The sequence below is a fragment of the Medicago truncatula genome, chromosome 4, assembly GCF_003473485.1.
Source record: "Medicago truncatula cultivar Jemalong A17 chromosome 4, MtrunA17r5.0-ANR, whole genome shotgun sequence".
Lineage (NCBI taxonomy): Eukaryota > Viridiplantae > Streptophyta > Magnoliopsida > Fabales > Fabaceae > Medicago > Medicago truncatula.
The window spans coordinates 61110518-61131422 of NC_053045.1; the positions used below are offsets into that span (position 1 = coordinate 61110518).

Here is a 20905-nt window from a genome sequence, read left to right on the forward strand (position 1 = left end):
GTCTTATAAATAATAAAATGATGTTTTTTTTTTCTAATGAAATAACATTTTTTAAAATATAAAAGTCGATAAATAACTTTTTATTGCAGAAAAACTATCGTTATTTTATTAATTTAAAAAACAAGTACACTAATATACTTTAATTTGAGAGTGTAACATAGAAACTCCCTAAATAAAGTTGCTTATATATTCATTACTGAGAGTAGAAGTTTATTTTCTTATGATGATCTATTGAACCTTGTTGTTGATAAGTTGTTAAATTTTGTTTCTATTCCTTTTCACTCTTTTATACCAATTTAACATTTGTATCCCTCATGGAATATAAGCTTATGCTTGCACTTATGCTGTTATGCATAAAGTTGCATTCAATTACTTATATATTATTTGTTAAAATATTAACGTGTTTGTGTTTGTGTTTGAATCAGTGGTTTATATAAGCTAATTAATTTTTACTAAGTTTTAACTTAAAGAACTGGTAATTTCCTTTAATTATTTCGTCCAGAACCTTTTTGAAAATTAATAAGTTCATATCAACCTGCTTTTCACGTCATATTATATGAATATTCTTAAACAAAGGAACAAACAAAATCAGCAAAAGTGGTTTCCCTTAAATAATAGTATTAATAAATTCAATGATTCAATTCTTTCATCTTGATTTTCATCAAAATTCTTGATAATCTTTTGACATTTCTCAAATTCTGATCCTTGTTTGAACCCCAAAAAATAGCAAGAACTCTTTGCAACTCCTATGCATCAAACAAAACCATCTTTGTTGTCATCAAAAGCCATCTTCACCTCCTCAAGTTTGGCTCATTCTCCTAAAACACTTCACAAACCTCCTTGAACTATACTTTTACTCAAGTTTCTCACTTACTGAGCTGCCAAAAAATTCCATATTTTCCATAAACATTTTGACTTCATTAAAGTCTAAAACCTTCTTCTCTCCCTTAACTTCTGAGCAACCAGAATAAATTTGGCGAAGAAGGAAAATCGGAAAACTTGAGAAGAACTTGTGAAATTTGTTGAAAAATGTTAAGCATAGAAAAAATGTTCAATTTTGGAGTCTGATATGAGAGTGAAAAGAGCAAACATGAACCAATGACAACTGCCAGCAAAACAACACCCTTCTTGCTTTTCAGGCAGCATGCCGGCAAGTCATCTTTGGCTCAAATCTACTCTCCACACTTTCATACAAGACACTTTCTTTCATCCATAAAAACATTTATATTGAGATTTATATATAGGCTCCCATATTTCAGTTATTACTGCATGCACATTGCACATGCAACTGATCATTATTTATAGGTAGAGAAAGGGAACATAATGAATCCTACATACATCTCATCTCACAGTTCAACAACTTTATCATTTGATTCCCAAATTCTTTCAACCTATACGTGGCCCTACATTGCCATGCTATTTCTTATCCAAAACAAATCTTTGTTTCAGAATCAATTTACAGTTACACTTTAGCATTAGAACAAGCAAAAGTTGACTTAATCTTTCCTTCCACATGTATCTTAATTTGATTCTGAAATTAAGCATAAAATAAAATTCCTGCCAGTGATAGAATTTAAAAAAAGTTAAAAGGAAAGTGATTGAAGTTGAAAAGCAACTTGTGTTACTTATATATCTTGCAGATCATTCAAACTTGTGAAATTGATGGTTATATACAAGTGTTAAACTAAAAATTATAGAAAATGTTGGTTGTTAAAATTAATTCTATTAAACAAATGAAATATATATATATTGTGATCAAGTTTAGATCCTGGTTCTGGTTAGCCTTTCATGGAAGTTCTATTTAATTACTGTCCATTATAATGTAGCTTAGACTGATGCAATGTACTATTATTTGAGTATGATTGACACGTTTACAGTACTTACGATGCAAAGCACCAAATCAAAAAACCAATAATGAAGTCAAAATGTAATCAGAATCTGTGAGATGTGTGGGAACAAATTCTGATTGAAGAAACTGACATATCAGAAAAATGGGGTAGAGAAACCATTAATTAATTAATTAATCACTGTTTATATTCTATTCTATTCCCATAAAAACAGTAAGCATTACGACGAACGAATCAACACCAAAGTTTGGGGAGGGCTGACACATAATTTTTAGAGGGAGCGATGTCTCTCACAAGACTTTGGACACAGATGAAAAAAGGTACAAAGAGAAAAAGTTAAATAATATATATTTTATAAATAGTTAAATGATATGTATTTTTATATGTATGTGACAAAATTTTGCGTCCACTCAAATATTTTCCGAATTTTTGATTAAGAAATAAAAATCGTAGGAATGAATAAATTCCAATAAATTAAACCCAGGAGCTATGCTCCTCAGTATATATATGGAGAAAAGAAAACTGTCTCTTGACTATAATAGGCGCTCAATTATCTTGTTTAAGCAACATAATTCACTCGTCTTAATATTTAAAAAAATGTTAACAAGTGTCAACTAAGGGATATCAAAATCGTCAAATAAACATCTTACCCTACTCAATATTTAACATTTATTCTCAGCATACTCTTTATTACATTTTTTTTCTTCTTCTTTCTTATAAGTCCTTACTCGGCTCTTTATCAACAATTGATTGAATTTCTCGATCAATCGTTGTGTTTTTTGTTTGTTTATCTTGTTACTTTAGAACCAATAAGAGCTGATAAGTCAACTTTGGTTTGATTTGATTCCAAACAAGAGGAACCATTTTGGATAAGGAGAGCAGCATGGGAAAAAGTTCAAAGCCACGTGGGGTCAATGTGTACTTTTTTGCAACAATTATTTAGGGAAAAAACTATTAGTCAATCACCTTTTAACACGTGTTAAAAGTCTAAGTATTCCAACCACTCACAATCAATCTGTGCTTATAAATTGGACACAATATGATTACTCAATATGTATAATAGATCATGCTATATAGTGATGAAATGCAAGTGTGGTTGAAGTTGAATTGCATTTGTAGGTTATTCACTCTGAAAGTGTCTGATATGAAGGTAGAGAGAGTGGATTTGAGCCAGGATGGCTTGCCGGCATGCATTTTAGGGTGTTGCTAGCGGGCCATCTTGTCTCACATTTGCTATCTTTCCTCTTATATTAGACTCTTAACATATCTTAATTAGTGTACATGTTTCTTGTAGCATGCATCAATTATCAATTGTATATTAAGTGAGGGTAAGAATAATAGGTGTATTAACAATGGATTTCAACCGCTTAAGTAAATGTTCATAAATTCGATCCCTTATGTATATGGAGAAAATTTGATTGAAAGAAAAGAATTTATTTTATATGCTACATGTTTTTTGACAAACTACGAAATGGTATTGAAAATTTCAAAAGTAAAAACTACATTCTCGCCTTTATACGAAATTCTCGAGCAAAAAAACAAGTAATAAAATAATTTTAGAGTTTAATATAATTAATACTAATTAGTACTTAGATCACCAATTTTTTTCTATTTATCATAAATAGTTTCTTCAACTTTCAAGAGAAAAACTATAAATTTAATGGCCAAAGACAGAGGTACCAAAAAATTTCAATAAGTTGGGGCCAAGGTCCCATTTAAGTCTCCATTATCTGAAGTCTTATTTAGTACTATTTTATGGTAAATTCTTTGTTTTAGGTCAAGTGCTTTGAAGTTTTTGAGGGTACCTAACAAAATATACATTTTCATTGGTGGGTAAGTGAGAGTGGGATTCCAATGTTTGATCAAGTATATTAAATGTAGGCTCACATTGATTATGAATGAGTTAAATCTTAAATATTAAAGAGGAGAAATGCTTAATAGCACGACATACATTGTCGTGTAAGCCGCACGACCTTTGTATTCCTATAAACCTGAATTATATTTATTTTAATTAAAACTTAATTTAGAAAGACATGACTCATAATTTTAATGTGTGCGGTGTCTCGATTTCTTGGCAGTCATTAGTATGTTGTTGTAATACATTTTCCTCTGAGACTGAACAAGTGAAATATAGGTCACGTTTTATTATAATAAGGAAGTATGCAATTTATTCTATATCACATCCTATAAAATATGCTACAAACCTTGACTTGTGATCCTACATATAACTGATTATCTAGTAGTGGAATCTTTAGGAAGAAACCACATATATAGTCTAGTATTCCCAGCAAAACAATATTATAAAAGCTGTTTGATCATGAGACAGTGCTACTTATCAAAGAATATTGATTAAAATAATCTTAACATAGATTGAACGGTATTAATTAAAGTTATGTGAAATATCGTGTCTTATGTCAAACATGTACTTGCTTCTTTGTTTTTCTTGAGAAATCTGTTGGTTTATTATATTTGTCATATGAATTCATTTTAATGGTTGGATTGAGCAAAATTAACATTTTTTTTATATTCAACTAAATCACGTAATTTTGCCAAAAATCACCATGGATGCAAACATCAACTAAGCTTATGTTATATTATATGAATATCCTTCTTAAATAAGGGAACAACAAACAGATCAGCAGCAGAAGTGGTTTTTCATAATATTTACAAACTCAATGAAATCAATTCTTCCATCTTGATTTTCATCAAAAATTGTGATCATCTTTTGGCAGTTCTCAAATTCTGATCCTTGTTTCAATCCCAAAATAACAAGAACTCTTTGCAACTCCTTTGCATCAATAAAACCATCTTTGTTCTCATCAAAAACATCAAAAGCTTGCTTCAACTCCTCCAAACTAGGCTCATTCTCTTCAAACACTTCACAAAGCTCCTTGGAACCATACTTTTCTTCAAGTTCCTCGCTTTCTGAGCTGCAAAAAAATCCCATTTTTTCCATCACCATTTTCACTTCATCTCTTTCAATCATGTCACCATTATCTCTGCCAATATTTGACTCATTCTCTTGACTGCTACACTTAGATTCTGAAACCTTCTTCTCCTCTCTTACCTCTGAGCTACCAGAATGAATTTGGCAAAGAAGGAAAAACCATATACTTGAGAAAAAATTGTGGATTTTGTTGAAAAATGTTAAGTATAGGAAAAGGTCTATCAAACCAAATAAGGGAGAAGTTGAGTTGCTAATGCTATTACTCTGTGAAATTTGAGGAAGAGCCATTGCTTCTACAAGGTTAAGTTAAAATTGTTAAGTTTTTATTTAGCCTACGAAGATTAGAAAACTTGTTATTATGGTTTAAGAAGGTGGATGAAAGGTTGGTTATATAATTCAGAAGTTGTAACTTGGACCATTGGAGAAGCTAAATTGGTCATCTTGGAAAGAGGGAGGAAGGTGCATGTAGCAGAAATGGTAGAAAGAATATGCCTATGATAATGATATTATAATGCTATGGTTTTTTCTTGACAACATCAAAGGAAATTTCCTGTTTCTAAATTGCAGCATACATGTAACTTTCTATGTTGTGTTGGTCATTGTCATCAATATTTTTCTCATGTGACTTTTTAGGTGGATTTAGTGGTCAATGAGGAAATGGAAAAGACAAAATTTTCAGCACTTTCCTGGAAGTATCTGAGCACTAGGCTGCCTAACAAATTACTAATATTGTCTATGTTTCACACCAAATCATCTATTCCTTATATTATAAGCAAAAACAAATATGTTTGGTTGTGTTTTGTTTTTTAGTTTTCAAAATCAATTTTTAAAACCATTTTTCTAAAACTGTTTTAAAGAAGAAACATATAAAAAAAAAAAACGTGTTTGGTAATTCTTTTTTAAAAACTGTTTTTGAAATAAGAATTTGAGAAGACTTGTTTGATAAATTTGATTTTTGAATTTATTTTTCTTACAGCTGTTAGAATGTATTTAAAATAAATTTAAAAATTGAAAAATTTGTTTGATAAAAAAAATGAATGTAATAATTACAAATGAGTTCCTGAGAAAAGTTTAATACATTGATTTCTTTTTTACAATCAATAAATTTAGAAAGTTTTTTCTCGAATATGACACATGATTAAGCTACTAAAGTTTGGATTCCACTCGTATCAATGGCAAGCCTTTGTTATATAGGTGGTTTTTTTTTTTTTTTTGAAAGAAAAGTATCGTTATGTAGGTGGTTAGATGGTTATGCCTTACTTTACATGTTATCTGTATGACCGTTTGATTATGGTCAGATAATTCAAACAACTTTGTGTACTGTTCCATTGCTTCGCGTAGTATCCACATTTGACTAGACAAATTAATAATTATAAATCAAGTTTAAAAATAAAATAAAATTAAGATTTCCAATAATAAAATAATTCAGTGAAATATCAATAGGTTTAAAAATCGAAAAAAAAAATGAAGTTGGAAAAATATAAATACAAAAAGTTGAGAATGTTGTTCTCAATGCCAATCACGAACTTATCCTTGAATATAACATTTCCGTTCCCTTAACAATTACGTGCAATTAATAATTGGAAAATATTTGTACAACTTCAATATAATTACAACAATTGCCATTAATGAAAAGTGTAGTTTTCTCTGTGTTTTCTGTTTTGAAAACTAAAATTAAAAAGCAAAACATGTTTTAGTTCTTTTCATTTTATAGTTTTTAAAAACCGATAATGAAAATTAATTTTTAAAATTGCTTTTTGAAACTTGATGCTTGAAACAAATTTTTTATTTTGCAGTTTTTAAAAATTAAAAAAGAGTTTTTGAAAACTAATTCAAACAGGCCCATAACTTTTCAGATCTCCTTTGAAGGAAAAAAAAACTTTTCAGATCTCCTACCGTGGCATGAGCTAGTCTCCTACAATGTGTCTTAATCTGGATTACCTCAAATAAAAAGAATATTTAGAATTGATGATTTTATATATTTTCCTTTTTATATTTTATATGCTATATTTTAAAACTATACTAATTATATTTTATGACATTAAATATTTAAAATATTTTACTAAAGAATCGTACATTTTTTTTTTGGTCAGGATAATCGTACATTTTTATCGTATACAATATGTAACACAAGTAGGAGTGGGAATAAGTTTGGTTAAGCTGTGCTTTGAAAGGCCTAAACCTGCCATATGAACTTCAAATGATTTTTAGAATTTGAGTCTAGCATGCGACTTGCCATATGTTTATTTTTTTAGGTCCTGATCTTTTGAAAATCTGATATGACCTGATAGCTTGTTTAAAAACCTATTTTATTTGAACATCTTTAAATAAGTAATGTGATCTAAGTTAAAATAGACTAGCGAACTAATAGATCAATGTGATTAAATTTCCTTTTGATAATTAACATGAATGTTTAGAGAATTGGACTATATATTATATCATATTCAATTCTAGTTTTACATAATACATTTTAATATACGAAAAAATAATGTATACTAATACGTCTAAATTAATGAAAAGGTTAACAAATTTATAATTCAATTCAAAGTATAAAATTAATATAATAATATTAGTAACAAATAATATTATTCATTGTTTAGCTAAATAATATTAGTAACAAATAATATGGCCCGTGGTCTAACTTTTTTAGCTAAATATGCTTCTAAAACCCAAGTCTTCATTGTTTAAGAAAAAAGTTTGGTCTGACATGTCGTAGGTTAGGACTTACGGTCCTATAAGCTGGTTTGTCTTATTCTCATCCCTAGGTACAAGTCATCATTCCTTTGAAAAGAAAAGATTTTTTTATACCAAAAATATATATTTTATTCTATATAAAACTATTTTTTTGTACCACATAATATATAATCCACCTCTGCTTTCGCCTACTTCTTCATTAAGAGTTTAAACTAATAAAACATGCTATGTGAAAAAATTGGAAGAAAGAAATAATATTAAATATTTTTTATGATAAATAAGAAATATTGTAATCACATTTCCAAATTGTTCGATAGATGTAATTGATCATATATACATTACTGACCGGCTAAACGGATTTAAAAGGTGTCAAACAACACTTAATTACCGTTTTGTGGTTAGCCATAATTAACTGCATTTGGTTTTTAATTGTTGGTGAAAAGACATTAGCTAAAGAGCAACCCTACGTTTTATTCCATAACTCTTTTAACCCCTTTACTCAGTCAAGTGAATTATTCATTACTGAACATAACAAAAAAAAAAAAGGTAGATATGTTTTAGCTCACTTCTCTACCAATGAGATATAAAATAATGGAAATGGAAGGATGCCATTTGTTTAGTAAAAATATAATATGAGAGATACATACACAATCAGGAAAAAATATGACGAAAAGAAGTATGTTCTAAAGTATGTAAGAGAAGAGAAGGGGTACACAATCAAGTTCACCATACAGAATGATGAGGGTTGAGTGTGCAAGTATGGAAAGAGGCTAAAAATGACTTAGATATGAGCTAACAAGTCTTTGCGCAACTGGAACAGGGAGAGAGCGAGAGGATACAAAAGTTTTTTAAAGAAAGTTATATTTTTTTTTTTTTTTTTAAGAATGTGGGGTGTGCTTGGCAAAGTGTCAGGGTAGCTGTAGCAGCAATCTAAACAATCGAAAAAAAATTTGGAAATTAGCTATGAGTTGGGCTTCAAGCCCATTAGACCTTGCACAAACACAAAAGAATATGAGAATTTCTTTTCTCATCCCCCGTCTTTCTCGCACGCCCTCCATTTTACCCATTTTGCCCGTTTAAATTTTATTATCCGTATGTATTAGACGTATTTCAGATTATAAAATTTGAAAGGTGTTTGACCCAATTCAATTTATTAATTCAACATAATATATTAAAATACATAATTTAAAATTGACAACAAAATTGATCAATTGAATACAATTTCATAATACATTTACATAACATCATAGTATAAAATATTTGACAACAAACACTAAATTTGTAGTATAGGAAGATGGACGGAAAAGGAGGAAGAGAAGGTTTGCCATCCCTCTTCTGCGCCCTCCAAAGAAGATGGGAACACAAGATGATGGATCAAGAAAAGGTGGAAGCTAATTTGAACAATCACAAATCCAAACTAATCCAAAAACAAAGTTGAGGTAGGCAACCAACTTTGACCAATCATACTAACCTAAAACTATTGATATGAAGACCTCAAGTTAACCCTTTGTATGAAATGCCAACTATGAAACCATGGCATTCTAACCATGAAAAATTATGATGAATGGATGGCTATTCCAACCTTGTTAATCAAGCAACCATACATAGTCTGAGTGTTTTGAGATTTTATAATCCAAAATGATGCCTAAACTATTTCAGATTATGTAACTTGAAACGTGTTCAGATTGTGTTAAAACTTGTGTTTTTGGAGGTTTGGCACTTTTTAGATTAGATTATCCAAAATATGTTCATAACAATGAAAATAGAAAAAAATCTACTATTTAATCAAATTCAACTAACAATGTCGATATTATTAGACTACATATTTTCAATCAAATTCATATACAAGACCTCATAGTTGTGTTTGAATCAATACCATTATCAAGTATCGCTACTAAACCTGTTAGATTTCATGATACGGTGATAGAAAAGATCTCTAACGGTAGCCAACGCCTCTTGTTGGAAGATGTTGAATCAATAGTTAGATTTTATGATTTAGTGTTGATGCATTCATCACTATTATTGTTGAGTTTATTTCTTAACTCTCCGATAATATTTCATGAGCATTAGCATAGCTCTAATACCACTAATGTTAATGCCCAGTTCTATGAGAGTTGGAAATAAATAAACTATTCTTTTACACGACAATACTCGTTTATCTTTATTTATTTTTTTTTAAGTTTGTGCACCTATCATTCTAGAAAGAAAAAAAAAACGCAATATACCCTACCTCAGTATGAGAAGCACGCACCTTTTTCGTGATAACATATAGGCATCGTTTTCCTTGTAAATAAAATTCTAAAGACTGCAAACTGAAGAAGAGTCCTCAAAGCATCACATGAGAAGAAAAAAGCAAAATGTAGTCAAGAACAACTTGCCGGAAGAAACCAAGGAATTAGATATATTGCCGGCAAGTCATCCTTGGCTGCACTCCACTTTATGCCTCTTCATGTGAGTTGAGAGAACCTAATTAGAATATTTAGATTTCAGCAATAATAGTGAAGCATAATAAGAGAAATATATATATAGTCGTTGGCTAAAATAAAAATAAAAATATTGGAATAAGAAAGTACTAGATAGATCCGTTTCTGTTCCGTACCTTTCACGCTCATTCTGACTCACCGACTTTCCAAAACAAGATAGATCCTATTTTATCAGACACTGCCAGATAAGGAAAACAACCACGCGGTACTTTCCAAAACTATCCACGTGAGTTTGTCCTCACAAATTGATTTCAAGTAAAAAAGAGTTGGATATAGAGTCATTTCTTATTCTTAAGAGAAATGAGTTGTATTAATTTGAAGTCTAGTCACAAAGTAAGTAAAATTTTATTAAAAGGTGTTTTTCTTCAAAAATTATACTTGATTCTTTTTAATGATTATTTATTCATAGAATTATTACTTATCTACATATCAAACTTAGAATCATTCCTTCAAAAAAAAAAAAACTTAGAATCAAAAGCTTTTACGTCAATATAATTTTATAGACAAATCAATTTTACTTGAAAGCAATCAAACATATCAAAATTAATTATAATCAATTTTGCCTCACAAAAGTGAAACAAATATAAACTATAAACACAATTTGATTAAACTGCGTATGTTAAAAATGTAGTTGATCACATGTAATCTTTACAATATCAATTTAAAAAACTAAGTATATTGTCTAAATCATCTTCTGTAAGTATCTTCCCCCTTCATTTTTAAGTATGGTTGTGATCGCTTCATACATATCGGTGTATAAAAAGAATTAAGTCTATTGTCTAATTCATCTTTTATAAGTATACTTCCTCCGCTTTTTAGTATCGTTGGAGTGTACTAATCTTAAGGTTTCAGATTCGATTTTCATCAGTATTAATTTTGATGAGTTAGTTTGATTTTAAAAAAAAATATATATATATTGATGATCATTACTTCGCACATGTCAATGCGTAACTTGTATAGCTACTCCCTCTATATATAAGCCCTCATTGCTTCTTCTTTTTTCACATTCTTAAAAAAAGTTGTTAATGCAATTCATGTGTCTATTTTATGTGTTAATATTATTAAACTATTTTTTATTTGTATGTGTACTTAATTTGACTTCTTATATTTCAAAATAAGTTAGTAGTATTAATTAGAAGTATGTTTAGGAAAAAAAATAAAAATAAAGACATCTAATAATTTGCATAAAGACTTATATTTAACGACACAACTTTTCTCAAATAATGTTTATAATTAGAGACGAAAAGAGTAATATCTTTAATTTTTTCATAAAAAATTATAAAAAGTTGATATTTTAAAAATATTCATTAAGACAAAATGAACAACATGTGCTATGCTAACGTTGATCTTTATGTATTACTATCTTTGTTCATTTTTAATTGTTACCTTTTGACATTTTACACAAACCAAGATAATCAATAAATATTACTCCCTCCGTCCCTAATTATAAGACCCTTTTGAGAATTTTTTTTGTCCCTTTTTATAAGACTCCTTTGTTATTTCCAACTACATTAATTATTTCTTTACATACATACCCCTATTTATTATACATCCTTTTCTTCAATCAACAATAAATAACATGTTGAAAACATAAACCAACCTTCTTTCTTAAAGGATAAAATTGTAAAAATAATAGTGATTACAAACAACTTTAATACAAATATTCACTATCTTAATTCCCGTGATTTTGGCAAAAGGGTCTTATATATAGGGACGGAGGGAGTACTATTTTTTATACAATAGTTTTTGGTTTTTCTATAATAGCCTTATTCATTTAATATCTCTTTTCATATATTTCTCTCTACACAATAAATAATAAAGGGTAAACTTGTAGAACAACATTTAATATTAAATTGAACTTTGAAAATAACACTTAAACATAAACAAGTTTTTTATGCAAAAGAGAAAATTACAATGGAACAAAGGGGGTAATAAAAAATAAAATCAAGTAGATTACAAGAATAACGCACATAGTCAAATTAATGATACTTAGAAAAGAACGAAGTGGAAATAATAGTATTACAAATATCCTATTAGTGGAAATAATAGTTTAGCCAACCTTAGTTTTCTAGTGAGATAAACTTCAATTTCTCTCTAAACTTTTTTTTTTCTTCATTAATTTCATCGATGAGAGATGGTTTTATGTCATTTTTGACCTAAAATCACGCTTTACATCTTTCTTTTTTTCCTTTATTTCAATCTAAATAAGTGATTTTCACATATATCAAGTTTTTCCTTTGGGTTTTTTGTGATTTCGGCGTCTAAGTGCGGCGTTGTGTTGTTCTTTTAATTCCTATTGAAAGATGGATATCGGTAAATTACAAAGTCAAGCATGGGTATTTCGGTGACTTAGATTTTATTATATTATTTGTAGTTATTTTGTCATTGTATTTTATTAACTTGGATGGTGTGAGTTTTGTCGCAGATTCACCCTTTTTGTTTTTAACAATGTTTATATCTGATGTACTAGATCAATTTGAATGAAAGAATATCGTTTTGTTTTTGTAAAAAATAATGTGAAAAATACTATTAGTGGCAATGGGAAATGAGTAGTCTATTGTAACCAAAGGTCTCAGTTGACCTCATACATGAATCATCTACAATAAATTAAACGGTTGTGTATTTTTAGTTATTTATTCTATGGTTAGCAATGAGGTTTCCGTCTATAGAAGAAACATATATACATTGAGACGGTGCCGCGGTGCTAGTGGCCACCGTTTTGAGGAAGAGGGAGAATGAAATTATCTCTATAGCTATAGTGACTTTGTCGAATTTAGGAAATGCTTATTACAGTTTTGATATCCCTGTTTCACCATTTTATAAAATTCATCCCTCTTCGTATTTTTAAACTAAAATTTGATGATTTGGTATATTTTAGATGAAATGATTGATGATGAAAACAAATATCAAAATTGATTAAAGTAAGAAAATTTAATTAAAAACATCATTTAAAGCATGTCATTTAATCATATTTTAGACTAAATAGTTGATGAAAGGAATAAAATTATTAAATTTTAGAATAGGAAAAAATGAAAAAATAGAGAATCAAAACTATAATTAAACCTACTTTATTTTATTGATATAGATAGGAAAATTAATTAATCAACCAGCTGTTGTATTCAATTGAATTTTTCAAAATAAATGATATATAGAGCATGAAATAAATGTATGTCTAGATGATTTTTATTTCTCCCTTCGGGAACATCTAATAGATGATTTTTATTTAGATTTATGACCATACAAATATTTGGTGTTCTTGATAAAAAAGAAATTATCAAATATTCTACAATTTTGTACAAAGGATGTGAATCCATATAACTCTAAAGTTGAAAAGTTAGAGAATGAAGAACCGAATAGAAATAATAAAGAGCTAGATAATTTGGCGATAATAACGAAAATAAAGATTATCATTAAAATAGAATTGATTGTTGATATAGCTTGTAATGAAAATGAACAACCTTGTGAGTCTATTCCATTAAATATTTATGATAGCATCATTCGCTCCCTTAACTTATTTTCTATTTTTACTTTAGTCCTCTATGAAGTGTCTCAAATTGGTCTCTTATGTCTTCTGCTGTTTACCGTTTTGATCCTCCATATACCTTATTAAATTTTTAAATTTTAACCTTTTAATTTTTTCTTTAAAAGAGGATTGTTGGATTATGTAGAGTCTATTGTATTTTATTGTAAACCACCAACACCTAATATTTTTCTCACCTTTCTTTTATTCTTTTTCATCTTCATCAACATAATCATTCCTAAAAAATTGCTACCAGAACCATAATCAATCTTAAAAAAAAAAATCTTAAAAACATTCTCTATATTACTACCAGACACAGAATCATCATCATCTTTGTTTCATTCATCCTTCAATTATCAAGACCCATTGTTCCTCAACAACAACAACAACCTAGAACCAATGACAACAACAACAACACATCAACAACAACAACAACAACAATATCAAATCAAATTCAACCCTTTTTGCTTTCTTTTATTATCATTATCATTTTGGTGGTTGTGTATTATATAGGTGGAGTTCTGGCTCTATTTGATGCTAACCCTTTTGGGCTATCTCCCTAGAATTCCATATGTTATCTATGCTATTACCTAGTGTTCAATTTAGCCTTTCTAAGTTGTGTGTGTTGTAGGATTTTGATTTATGGGTTTTATCAACATTTAATTTTGGGTTTTTATTTTTGAGATTGATGAAGATAAAAGTTAGAAGCAAGTGAAGGTTGTTGTTGTTGAAGAAAATGTTGTTATTGTTGATGGAATTGTTGTTATTTAAATTGAAATTGGGTGTTTGTTGTCCTTGAAAAGGTTGTTATTGTTGTTGATGATGAAGAAGAAATTTTTGTTTGTTTTTATTGAAAATAGAGGATCTGGAGAGAGGGAGAGATAATTTCATAAATGATAGAATTTTTGTTTTGTCATATGAACAATGTTGAAGATGATGAAGATCAAGAGGAAGAATAGGGAAGGAGAAGAAGAGAAGGAAACAAATCAAATATGGGTGGTTCACTGTAATATACTATGGACTTGCAATCAAAAAAGTTATAATCATATTAAAAATATTAGACATAAAAAAACTAACTGCGAGGACCAAAACAGTAAACAACAGAAGACATAAGGGACCAGTTTGAAACACTTGATAGTTTGGGGACCAAAATGAAAACTAAAAATAAGTTAAGGAATCAAATAATGTAGTAAGCCTATTTATGATTTAAGAACATGGAATACCTCTGGAAGTGACTTGAGAGATAAAATGGACATTGAAAAGAGAAAGTGGTGAGACATGAAGCCTCTTGTTGAAGAATAGAGAAAGCAGATTGAAATTTGTTGATATACTATAATTAAGGTGAATGCAGTAGAGACTATTTTAATGAGTTTAAATATTCTATTGTGTCAAGTGCAAAATGGACATAAACCAAGATAAAGTTTTTATGGTATTTGAGATAATTTTGTTGTTTATCTTAATGCATGTTTATATCTTATAGAAAAATACGAATATATTTGTTATTGTTGCATTGATGAGATAATTTTTTCAAAATTGAAATTGTTAAAATTTATTTGCATTCTACAAAGTAAATTAGATAATTTTGACTTGATTTCAATTGAAAATGCTTTACTTTAAGAATCCTGATTACAAACATCTATTATAGTATTATTAAAACATACTCCAAAATTCTTTGTTGTCCCCTCTTTGCTTTGTACGCCACATCTAGTTTAAGTGTTTAACCCCTACTCCCCAAACTCGACCCCAAAGCATCAATCCTACTCCAGCTAACCAAGATCTTGCAATTATTAAAAATGATTAGTTTAGTAAACATAGCGGAACAAAAAATTAAACTATAAAATTGGATTTAAACCTAGGCATATTTACCCAACAAGAAGTCTTCAACCGAAGTTGAATCCAGCAGATGGGTCCAGAAGATCACTCACTGCCTCTGATCTGAAGTTAAAACCAAGGTGAGAATGAGAACCATCACTTGGAGTAATGTAGTCAAATCAAAATCTATTAACATGATTAGAGAGGGGTTACAAGTTCGAGAATTGGGAGATTGTAACATGAATCATAAGATCCTACAAACTTTACAAATTTATAAATGTGCATATTGATTCATGTGTATGCATATAAAACAACATAATTAGGTAAAAAAAAAAAATCACACCCAAGATTCTTTATTAAAGTGGAAATTTGGGATTAAGATTCATAACATGAAGTCATACAAAATTCATAAATGCCACAAACAACTAAAAAATCCCCATAAGCAAATCCAAAACATCAAAATCAAAATTTAATCATAATCATAAGCCACTCAAATAGTAGCGAAGAAGAGAACTTTGCTATCTTGCATCCAAAACATAGCAAAAGTGAACATAGCAAGGTGAGAGAGAGTTTGTATGCACAAAGTCGCAGACTGTAGTATTGTTCTCTTGTATGCGAAACAGAGCATAACACTACGTGATAGAGGGAGCTCGTACGTATAGAAATTTGGACAGTTAATCCACAAATAAATAGGATTAGTGGCTAATAAATAAACAAATTGTCACAGCTAATGAGGTGTTTAAAATGTGTTATCTTAGGGTTTTAAATCCCAAAAGGCGCTGTTAATGAACTGGGCTGCAGACCCGACCCTCGAAAATATATCTGAGAAACCCAATAATGGAAACGACATGTTTGCACGATTCCACCGCTCCCACGATTTTTCGCAGCGATCCCAGCCAAGCCAACCAACTTTCGATTCCAGACATACACGAGCATGCCAAGGGTTGGCTAGACTGTATAAGCGTACGATCTTATGTTTCAGATCACGGTCTTGTCGACCATGGCTTGGAGGTAGTGTCTCATCTTCATCTTCCAACCAATATGTCTCGAGAATTCTAACAGCATTCTCATAAATTTCATTGTTGTCATGACTCTGCAAGTTTTCAATCTTTTCCAATCCCTCAGCATCCTCTATCATCTGAGCATACAAATTGACATCTCTCGTGTTACAAAACCTTTTCTCCGCTTCTCCAACCTTCAGAATATTCTCAAGACATTCTAAACAGACAATAATAATTTTTGGATCAGGGCAAACAAGCAAATCACACAGAGGCTTAATGCAATCATAGCTCACCAAGTACCTTGTAATAACAACAACATTTGGTGAGTTAATAAGTAAACTCTCAAAGTTGCCAGCATGAAGCAGAGCCATAAAATAACAATTAAAAATATATTCACATACTTGATTTGCTCAGGGGTACCACTAAACGTAGCATTAGAGAGTGCCCATGCAGCTTCTTTTTTAATGTCAAACTCGGCATATTGAAGAAGATTGACTAGGGGAGCAATCAGACCAGCTTCAATAACAGCCTGTATCATACATAAAAGGTAGAGTTCATAGCGCTTTTTCGGTAAATAAGCCAACTAAAAATCACATACTTGGTAGTAAAACGCAAACAAAACTCAAGACATAACCAAAACAGAAAACATAATGTCAATAGTCAAGCATTGCAATACACCCCCTTCATTGATGTCTTTAAAACAAAATGGAAAATAAGGGTTTGCAACCCATTTGGGGTTGGCCTAGTGGTTGGCTTGAGATCTTGGAGTTTGCTCCTCCAGAGGTCTCAGGTTCGATTCCCTCTGGTGCCAATTTCAGTGGGCTAAGTCCATACAGAGCTTGCTCTGGCTTTAAACGGGGCCCCCGCAAGTGGGCGGTGGGATTGGTCCCCTCGGATTAGTCGATTCTTGGATCGGATACCGAGTTTGCAGGTCACCTAAAAATCCAACCATTACTCTGGCGGTGTAACCTGAGAACTAAATATACCATCAAGAAGACTGCAATGGTTACTATAGCACCACATCTCCATTTTAAACAACATGTAGCTTCAATTTATATGCATGTGATACCTGTAAGAGATATTTCCAAAATATTAAATTGGAAGGTTGTGATTATGTACTGGTTAAGTACTTATTGTGAACTAAGTTCACAACAGTTTCATTGCTTCGTCCAGTGGTAATACCTGTATATATTAAAGGTTCCCAGTTCAATTCCAAACTAGCACGTTTTTAGAAACTATTTTTATTAATTATTGGAGAAATTGCAAAAATAATAGTGTGCAATGCAGCACACTTTAAAAAGGGCAGTTAGCACTACACCGTTGCAATAGTTATCAAATAATGTGAACGTTAATAGATCTTAACCGTTCAGAACTACCAATACAATTATTTGAATTGTTGTGTCTCTTCACCAAGTGACATTAATTTCCATATAAAAGCAGTATGACACACGAATTTTGCAACAATTCAATTTTTCTCCCATTTACAACATTCTAAATCGTCCCCCATTACTCTGATGCATGAGAGAAATGTATGTATGAAACATATTTTTGTAAACTATTATCAAAAGATAGGCTTGTTGTATTTATGCAAATCACATCAAGATTTCCAAAGTATCCTTAAGGGGATTCGCCGGTATACCCGTTTGCATATCCAATATACATAGATTGGTGAGGACGAATCGAACCTAAAGTTTAGTGTGTTACACGTTTTGGAATTTCTTCATGCAATACTAACAACTCTAACATCATCATCTTCTTCTTCTTATCTTTGGTTTTTGCAGCAACCCCCCAATAAAAGTTCTAACAATACCCAAACATCAAACTAGAAGAAACGCATAAGCAATAAAGAAATTAACATTGCACTTTATTAAACATGATATTTAACATCATTTGAGTATCAAAAAGATGGGATTTGTTAGCTTACCTGTATCATCTCTCTTTTCCCAGCTGTTATGTTTGATATAGTCCAGCAAACTTTTCTTTTAATACTATTATTATTGTGATTATGGGTCAGCAGGCTCAAAAGGCATGAGAGTGAACCATGATTGATAATAGCCTGACAAAAAGAGTCCCACCAAATCAGGTAATTCTCACAGGTGACACATGAGATGAAAAAATACAAGGGGCGAGAAGAGACTAGATTCATAATAATAATAAATAGTAGTGACTCACCTATGTGACTAGCAAGTATAACTTTTGGTTCTTCCGAAGACAAAATCCCCCTACCCCTCAAAAAAGAAACTTGATTTATAGGCTATTATTTCTAAAATTGTCGATCAAGTTTCAACAACCACATATAGCATTTTGGTGTCTTCCGTTAATCAAATTAGACTTACAAAATTTACCTATCAATAGTTTCAGGATATAATATTTTTAAATTTAAATTTAATTTCCAAAATAACTAACACAATACTAATTCAATAATTTACTCTATAAAAGTTAAATATTTAATTAGAAATAATTAGGTAGCAACAATTACAATCCATTATGACGACATTACTTGAGTCTGCATATCGTCTCCAGTTACAATATTTCCAATTGTGCAAATTACAGGTATCAGCACTGAAGGAGATGGGTGCCTTCAAAACATGCACATACATTTAGAGCCAAAATAATCAATAATTGCAACAAAAATTGGTTGACCAGGGATCGAAAATTGGTACTTACAGAAGTAGCTCCACCAGTCTGCCACATATACCTGCCTCAATCACCTCTTGGATTATGTCATTTGTTCCATCAGAAAGATATGAGATTGCCCAACATGCATCTGTTTTCAATTTTCATCATTAGAAAAAACCAAACGCTCAAGAGTAGGAAGCGCTAGCCTCACCTGTCCATCAATATCCTACTATTAATTAATACACATATAAAGATCTTCTTACGGTGTCAGTTTTAATTTTTCAAAAACAACGGCAACTCTCAGCATAGAAAGCCTTGTTTGATCATTGAACTGGGATAGCAATGGGATCAAGGCACCATGACTGAAAACAAGATCACGGCACATAGGGGAATCAACGGCAACGTTTCCTAATGCCCGCACAGCCTACAATTTCAGAGTTATGGTGTTCAGCAAAAAAAATCCCAGTTCTACTGCTATTACATTTTACTCCCTTCAAGGTTTTTTCCACACAAATTAAGAAATGCAACGGTGCTGTCAAAAAACATTACCCATTTACCAAACTAACCTTATTCGCTATTGGTGTATTTCTCACCATCTTAAATACAAATTGAGTATGATGCTTTGAAAGTAGGGTACTAATTAAGTATTAGAGGGCAAAATTGGAAGGAAAAAAGAATTAATCTTACATTGGAAGGTGTAAATGACATTCCTTTTAAAACCATTTTTTGTTTTGCTAGTGACATATTCATTTTGAAATAGAGTGAGTAGAATAAGGCTCTCTTTGGTAAAAATAAATAAATAGCGGATAGTTGATAAGCTAACGTATAGTAGATGACTTATAAGCTAGCTTATAGATTAAATTTGTAGTGTATGGTAAAATTAGCGGTTGAAGTAGCTTCTAAATATGAAATGACCTAAATTAAATGTGTACTTAATTAAAATGGAGATAAAAAGTGATATGCTATAAGCGTTAAGCTATAAACTACTTGAACTAGCTTATCAAAAACTGTTATAATCTCATGAAATAAAGTTATAAACTCGTGTAAAAATGACAATTATCAAACAAATCTCTTATAATCACACTTATAAGCTATAAGCTATACCTGTCCCGAACATCATCATGAGGTGAACTAGCTTGACAAACATTGGTACTGCTCTCCATGATCAATTACCACCTTAGTGTTCTTAGAAGTTCCAGCTACTATGTTTGAAAGTGCCGAAGTAGCTTCAAACTAAACCAACAAAGTCACAAACAAACAAACAAACAAACAATCAAAACAACAAACTACAGAAACTTCCAAAAGATAAAGACAAATTTGACACAAACAAACCTGAAGTTGAGGTAAATCGTCCCTAAATAGAAACTCAACAAAACGAGGAACAACAGCAGATTGAATAACTTGCTCAATCGGAGAGCTTTTTTCTACACACAAACATCAAACGCTTTAACAGTTAGAATGAAAGCAACATAGTAGTAATGTAATGCATTAAAAACATGAGAAAATCAACAGTTACTGTTGAAAGAAGCCTCCGAATTTGCTTAGTTGCTTCCAGTTGTTGGATGTTATCATCCGACCAGACCATAGGGCTAGGCAAACACCAATTGAAGGTGAAAATGATGATTTGGGAATTGAAAGCAAAACCCTAATTTAAGATTCAGAATTAACAGACTTTGAGAGTGAGAAACATTTATATAGGTTTTGGTGTCAAGAAGGTGGGACCCGGATTCTAATTTATTTTTTCTTTTAAAAAATGTTTTTCAGAATTTTGTTAATTTTTTATGAATTATTTTAGTATACTAGTATCCACATTGGCAAAGTGACAAGGATGCCACGTCACTAAAACTCACCACCTCATCGTCAAATTGGGGAAAGTTTTGTGAGGGACCTTGAAATCAAAAAAGAAATAAATGTGGGGTTTAAATCGTTCAAAAAAATTATGAGTGAAAATTTTTTAGATTGAGAAACATGAAGGTTAAAAG

The 20905-nt window shown here is 30.6% G+C and overlaps 4 protein-coding genes across 6 annotated transcripts; all 4 read right to left on the reverse strand.

The window, feature by feature from the left end:
• Positions 1-588: 588 nt before the first annotated feature.
• On the reverse strand, positions 589-1045 carry LOC112420967 (uncharacterized; the record flags this gene model as incomplete). The annotated part of the gene is made up of 2 exons (XM_039832832.1): positions 589-733; positions 858-1045. Coding segments are annotated over 2 exons (333 nt in total), but the record flags the coding sequence as incomplete, so codon positions are not given.
• A 3364-nt stretch (positions 1046-4409) lies between these two features.
• Positions 4410-5310, reverse strand: LOC11446018 (probable calcium-binding protein CML46). The gene has a single exon (XM_003610019.4). It carries the CDS (start codon positions 5080-5082, stop codon positions 4483-4485), a length of 600 nt encoding a protein of 199 aa, XP_003610067.2. The 5' UTR covers positions 5083-5310; the 3' UTR covers positions 4410-4482.
• A 10338-nt stretch (positions 5311-15648) lies between these two features.
• LOC11418636 (importin subunit alpha-2) lies at positions 15649-20595 on the reverse strand. Of its 3 annotated transcripts, XM_024781904.2 has the most exons (8): positions 20440-20595; positions 20256-20347; positions 20028-20156; positions 19187-19347; positions 18972-19071; positions 18229-18883; positions 16706-16833; positions 15649-16604 (listed from the first exon to the last, which is right to left on the reverse strand). In XM_024781904.2, the coding sequence occupies exons 6-8, from the start codon at positions 18448-18450 to the stop codon at positions 16058-16060; spliced, it is 897 nt and encodes a 298-aa protein (XP_024637672.1). In that variant the 5' UTR covers positions 18451-18883; positions 18972-19071; positions 19187-19347; positions 20028-20156; positions 20256-20347; positions 20440-20595; the 3' UTR covers positions 15649-16057. The 3 variants fall into 3 exon arrangements, with proteins under 3 accessions (XP_024637672.1, XP_039689200.1, XP_024637673.1); XM_039833266.1 differs by having other exon boundaries at positions 18229-19071; XM_024781905.2 differs by lacking the exons at positions 19187-19347; positions 20028-20156; positions 20256-20347; positions 20440-20595 and having other exon boundaries at positions 18972-19180.
• LOC112420968 (importin subunit alpha-1a) lies at positions 18790-20781 on the reverse strand. The gene is made up of 7 exons (XM_024780830.1): positions 20774-20781; positions 20501-20568; positions 20256-20347; positions 20097-20156; positions 19281-19347; positions 18972-19071; positions 18790-18883 (listed from the first exon to the last, which is right to left on the reverse strand). Exons 1-7 carry the CDS (start codon positions 20779-20781, stop codon positions 18790-18792), a joined length of 489 nt encoding a protein of 162 aa, XP_024636598.1.
• Positions 20782-20905: the final 124 nt, after the last annotated feature.